The sequence below is a fragment of the Setaria italica genome, chromosome IX, assembly GCF_000263155.2.
Source record: "Setaria italica strain Yugu1 chromosome IX, Setaria_italica_v2.0, whole genome shotgun sequence".
NCBI lineage: Eukaryota > Viridiplantae > Streptophyta > Magnoliopsida > Poales > Poaceae > Setaria > Setaria italica.
Window position 1 is genome coordinate 57826832 of NC_028458.1, and position 6385 is coordinate 57833216.

Here is a 6385-nt window from a genome sequence, read left to right on the forward strand (position 1 = left end):
ATCCTTGACAAAAGCTCCTATCCTCATTTTTTTAATCCGAGCACAGCACACTCGATCTCTATCATTCTCCCCGACGCAAAGCGACAAGCGGATTCCGGCGAAACGTTCTGGAATACTGCCCCTGTTCAGACATCTGTCGACGGGAAAGCCGCCGCGGAGTCAAAGAATGATTGACCCTCCATCCTCCGCCACAGAGAAACTAGGCCTCTTTTTCAAAAAAAGAAGAAGAGAAACTAGGCCCACCGATCCATCATTAGCACGGTCGCCGACAGGTGGGCCCGGCACGAAAGCACCCGCACCGATCGCCATCAGTTTCGAGCCCCCACCGAGGTAATTGCATTCTGCATGCAAAAAGAGAGAGGAGGAGGCATGTACAGTGCTGAGGGCTCGGAAAGAGACGACGCGAGTGGCTTACCGTCCGGGCCGTCCAGCGTGCCGAGACTGGCGAGCAGCACCGCTCCGCTGGTCAGCCATCCACGGGGACGGGCGGGGACGACGCGGGTTGGAATCAGCTGTTCGGTTGAGATTGCCGGTGCAGCCAAGTGAGGCATCTGAGACTGGGCTGTGGGCCTTTGGCCTCTATGCACTGCTTGTGCAGCCAGCACAAGCGAACACACCAGCATGCATGTCGCTGCCGCTGTGGTTCAAATGGTGTTGGCTCTCGGTGGCCGGTGGCCGTGGCTCACTGCCTCGTGCTGTTTGGAGCACAACACCACAACCCTGTCTGTGGCTGGCAGTGGCAACAGAACACCGGCCGGGGTTCAAAGCTTCAAACGCAGGATGATTTTCCGCACGACCTAAGCGTGCGCAGGAGCGGTACCACAAAACTATTGCGGAAATCTGTTGCGTACTCCTTGTACTGACCTTCGCAAGGATCCATATCCCGTCCTAAAAGTTACCCTACTGCCTTTACGGGTGTTTGGATGCGGGGTACTAAACTAGGGATCACATCGGATGCTCGGACGCTAATTAGGAGGACTAAACATGAGTTAATTATAAAACTAACTGCAGAACCCCTATACTAATTCGCGAGACGAATCTATTAAACCTAATTAATCCATCATTAGCAAACGGTTACTGTAGCACCATATTGTCAAATCATAGACTAATTAGGCTCAATAGATTCGTCTCGCGAATTATACTTCATCTGTATTATTAATTTTGTAATTAGACTATATTTAATACTCCTAATTAATATCCAAACATACGATGTGACGGGTACTAAACTTTACGAGTCTGTATCAAACAGACCCTTAATAACTGATGGGGAGTTACTACTACACGTCATTACGTGGAGTGTTGATTCAGGAAATGCATCAAGCAACAGCTCAAAAGTGTGGGAGGGACTAGGGAGAGGTGAATGGAGCAGCGAGCCCGCGCGAAATCCATGGACCTCGCCGGAAAGTAAACTCCAGCGCCAGACTTCTAGAGGGGCGAGCAGACCGGCCCGATTGACACGTCGTTTTCTGATCCAACGGTCGCCGTGGCCTCTCTCGCCACCCGGGGTCCGGGGGACAGTTACCCATGGCATCATCATCGAATTCAAAATCAAATCGAGCGAGCGAGTCCTCTTCCCCTCCTCCCTCCTGCTTCTTCGTTTCTGCTCTCCAGCTCACCGCCAGTGCTCTGCGCTGCCCATCACTCACTCACTCACTCTTCCCCCACCCACTGCCGCTGCCTGACGCCCTACATAAACCCCGGCACCCCCTCCTCGTTGCCACGCCAGTTTACTACCCCTCCCTCCCTCCTCTGCCCCCGCACTTCAAATCAATTCGGCGGTAGCGAGCAGTAAGGCCAAGGCAGCATCCAGCAATAGCAGCAGCGAAAACTCCCCTTGTCTTCCTCCTCCTGTCCTGGCCTCATGAGGACCCAAAGGAGCCACCTTGCCTTCCTCTTGCTCTCGTCCTTCGCGCTGCTTGCCGTCTGCTCCGCGCAGGAGCGCAAGAACTATGTGGTTCACCTCGAGCCGAGAGACGACGGCAGCACCGATTCGGTGGAGGAGTGGCACCGGTCGTTCTTGCCGGAGGCCACGCTGGACTCGGCGGGTGATGGCGGCCCGAGAATCATACACTCGTACAGCCACGTGCTGTCGGGGTTCGCCGCCCGGCTCACCGAGGCGGAGGCGGAGAGCCTGAGGAGCAAGGAGGGGTGCCTGCGGCTCTACCCCGAGGAGTTCCTGCCGCTGGCTACCACCCACTCTCCGGGGTTCCTCGGCCTCCACCTCGGCAAGGACGGCTTCTGGAGCCGCTCTGGGTTCGGCCGGGGCGTGGTGATTGGGCTCCTGGACACCGGGATCCTGCCCAGCCACCCGTCCTTCGGCGACGCCGGGCTGCCGCCGCCGCCAAAGAAGTGGAAGGGCACCTGCGAGTTCCGGTCGATCGCCGGCGGAGGCTGCAACAACAAGGTCATCGGCGCGCGCGCGTTCGGGAGCGCGGCCGTCAACAACACGGCACCGCCCGTCGACGACGCGGGCCACGGCACGCACACGGCGAGCACGGCGGCGGGCAACTTCGTCCAGAACGCCGACGTCCGCGGGAACGCGCACGGCACGGCGTCCGGGATGGCGCCGCACGCGCACCTGGCCATATACAAGGTGTGTGCCCGGAGCCGCTGCTCCATCATGGACATCATCGCCGGGCTGGACGCCGCCGTCAAGGACGGCGTGGACGTGCTCTCCTTCTCCATCAGCGCCACAGACGGCGCGCAGTTCAACTACGACCTCATCGCCGTCGCCACGTTCAAGGCCATGGAGCACGGCATCTTCGTCAGCGCCGCCGCCGGCAATGACGGCCCCGTCGCCGGCACCATCCGGAACGGCGCGCCGTGGATGCTGACGGTGGCGGCCGGCACCACGGACCGCACGATCCGCACCACCGTGAGGCTCGGCAACGGGCAGGAGTTCGACGGCGAGTCCCTGTTCCAGCCCCGGAACAACACCGCCGGCCGCCAGCTCCCGATCGTGTTCCCGGGCCGCAACGGCGACCCGGACGCCCGCGACTGCAGCACGCTGGTGGAGGCGGAGGTGCGCGGCAAGGTGGTCCTCTGCGAGAGCCGCTCGATCGGCGAGCACGTCGAGCAGGGGCAGATGGTGTCGGCGTACGGCGGCGCCGGCATGATCCTGATGAACAAGGCGGCGGAGGGGTACACCACTTTCGCCGACGCCCACGTGCTGCCCGCGTCGCACGTGAGCTACGCCGCCGGGTCAAAGATCGCAGCCTACGTCAAGTCCACGCCCAAGCCCACGGCGACCATCACCTTCCGGGGCACGGTGATGGGGTCGTCCCCGGCGCCGTCCGTCGCCTTCTTCTCGTCGCGCGGGCCGAACAAGGCGAGCCCGGGCATCCTCAAACCGGACATCACCGGGCCCGGCATGAACATCCTCGCGGCGTGGGCGCCAAGCGAGATGCACCCCGAGTTCGTGGACGACGTGAGCCTGACCTTCTTCATGGAGTCCGGCACCTCGATGTCGACGCCGCACCTGAGCGGCATCGCCGCCATCATCAAGAGCCTGCACCCGACCTGGTCCCCGGCGGCGATCAAGTCGGCGATCATGACTTCCTCGAGCACCGCGGACCACGCCGGCGTGCCCATCAAGGACGAGCAGTACCGCCGGGCGAGCTTCTACTCCATGGGTGCCGGGTACGTGAACCCGTCCCGGGCCGTCGACCCCGGGCTCGTGTACGACCTCGGCACCAACGAGTACATCGCCTACCTCTGCGGGCTGGGGCTCGGTGACGACGGCGTGAAGGAGATAACCGGGCGCCGCATCGCCTGCGCCAAGCTGAAGGCCATCACCGAGGCGGAGCTCAACTACCCGTCGCTGGTGGTGAAGCTTCTGTCCCAGCCGATCACCGTCCGCCGCACCGTGACCAACGTTGGGAGGGCGAACTCGGTGTACACGGCCGTGGTGGACATGCCCAAGGGCGTGTCCGTCGTGGTGCGCCCCCCGATGCTGCGCTTCTCCAGGGTGAACGAGAAGCAGAGCTTCACCGTGACGGTGCGGTGGAACGGGCAGCCGGCCGTCGCCGGCGCCGAGGGGAACCTGAAGTGGGTGTCCAACGAGCACGTCGTCCGGAGCCCGATCGTGATCCCGCCGGCCAAGGCCGTCGCGTAGGTTCATACTGTTTGATGGCGTGATCGTGTCGTGTCCAAGGTTATCAGTAATTCAGTAGTAGCGGTAGGTTATCATGAGTGTGCCCGGTGTACGTATGGCGAAGGAAGTAGGCGATTTGTTGTTGTATAGGCAAGCAGGGAACGGAGATCATCTGCGACGCAGCAAGCTCAGCTGCAATGGCGTTCTGTAAAAAAATGGCGGAAAAAATAATCGCTTCAAAAATCTCCCAAATGTCTGTGTTCCATTCGCTGCGTGCTCCAACAAATATCCATGGCGACCAGTACTTTGCAGGATTGAATGGTCCTTCTGACCATATGCCAACGCGCTTGGTGTTGGCAAGCGGTAGGCTTTTGATTTCGTTGGGTACCACGGCAAACGCCTAGCCTTGTTGTCAGCCGTTTCGTTTCACCCAACAAGTCGAGCTCGTTCTGTTGGCTAGACTAGCTGTGTGATTCTGTGAAGGAGAAGAGAAGGGTGTTGCATTGCTGTTGCTGTTGCTGGCTGGGTGTCCGTAAATGCCAGCCAGGAAACGTCACAGGAGTAATAGCGAGAGGCAGCAGGGAGCTGAGCTGAGCTCGCGCCATTTACTGAAGACGCGTCCGCGTCGTCATACGCGTACAAAAAGGCGGCCATAACTCCCCCGTTTTTTTTTTTGTTGATACTTAACTCCCCCGTTTTGAAGGCGCTCCTCCTGCTCGCCACCATTTCACTTTAAGACCACGCACATCACCTTCCCTTTCCTTTCCAGCCTGTAAAATTCATTTCCTGCGCCGTCGTACTAAGTGAAAACGGGGCAATGAATTCCTGCCCACCGCTGCTCTTTCTGTACGTGCCAGCAATTGTTGCAACCTGAAGCCGCAGCATACGGTACCATGCTGGTCCTGACAGTAGACGCGAAATTCCTCAAAAGGGGGAAGAAGAATTCAGCTCACACGATCAAGAACGGCGGTTACGGCCATTAATCGCAATGTAGTAGTGTAGGAGGATAAAGCATAGCGATGACGACTTGACGAGCATGTAACTGCATGCCAACAGTCAGCAACTCCACTGTTGAGAGTTTAATCGTGCCTGCTGGAAGGAAATATCTCTCCTCTACCATGTGACACTGTATTAAGTGGGTAACAGCAGCAACAAAATGAGTAGGGACGCTTTGGTGGGTACCAGGTACTCCCGAGATCTAGCTTTGCGTTCATTACCTGCTTGACCGTAAAATTGGTTCTGTTACCATGCACTGCACACCAGCCCAAACATTCAGCTTCAGTCTTCAGCAATAAAATTCAGAAAGACTGAAAAGTCTTAGCTCAAAGCGAAGGATCTGATCATTAGTGTATCAAGGAGCTGTTACTTACCCAAACAGTGAGGAGTTACCTTCGTCTAGAAGGCTAAGAATCAAGGTGATGGGATCAGGTAGCAAGATTTCCGGCGCCGGTCGCTTCCAAAAAACAGGCGATGCCCTCGACAGCAAGCAAAGGAAGCTCCCCCGTAATGGCGATCGAGCAAGAGTTGCTCTTGCCCTAAAAGGGGAGAGATGCCTGCCACTCTAGCCAGTGTCGCGTTTCACTCGAGCATGGAGCATCTTCCCCGGACGTCACTGTGCGCTACACGACTCTTCCATGAGCCAAAGAGGAAAAGGAACAAGGACATGAACAGATAAAAACAGATGAGGTAGATACCAGTCAAGTCACTTTGCTCGCTGTCCCGAACTGATCGATCTGCGCGCGCATGATGATCTATATATTTATATATTTGCAAATAAAAGCAACTTCATCTGCCAAAAGCGCCCCCATTTTTTCCTCAGGGAAAGGTTCGCATCCATCCCCGATCTTTTGCTGACGGCATCTGCCAAAAGTTACCGCGCATCGACGGGCCGTGGAGCCACGTTGCGGGGTCTCGCTTGCGTCACCTGCCGTTCTGTGCCCGGACATCCTCGCTTTGAGCCTGCACGTTCATGTCGGAGACGCCTCCTATTACACTCTCGCTCTCAGCAAGAGCTGCGCTAGAGAGATAGGGCATGAACGCCACTGTCTTGTGCTTGGTCGCTTTTGAGCTGCGGATCGATCGACGATGGCGATGATGTTCCGGGCACACGAACAACTGCTGGGCTTGCTTGGTCGGCCAGGCCATCCAGTCAACACGATCACGAGACGCACACCGCACAGTCACACTGACAGGAGGAGTGATGGATCGGTCTCGAGCGGCGCCTTTCGAGCAGCAGCTGACCGCTAGAGACCAGGAACAGGGCTGCGCGTGGCTCACAGGCTCGAGCGGGCG

The 6385-nt window shown here is 58.1% G+C and overlaps 1 protein-coding gene across 1 annotated transcript; it reads left to right on the top strand.

Moving 5' to 3' along the window:
* Positions 1-1617: 1617 nt before the first annotated feature.
* On the top strand, positions 1618-4358 carry LOC101755829 (subtilisin-like protease SBT1.2). The gene has a single exon (XM_004985895.3). It carries the CDS (start codon positions 1862-1864, stop codon positions 4112-4114), a length of 2253 nt encoding a protein of 750 aa, XP_004985952.1. The 5' UTR covers positions 1618-1861; the 3' UTR covers positions 4115-4358.
* The last annotated feature ends 2027 nt before the right edge of the window (positions 4359-6385 follow it).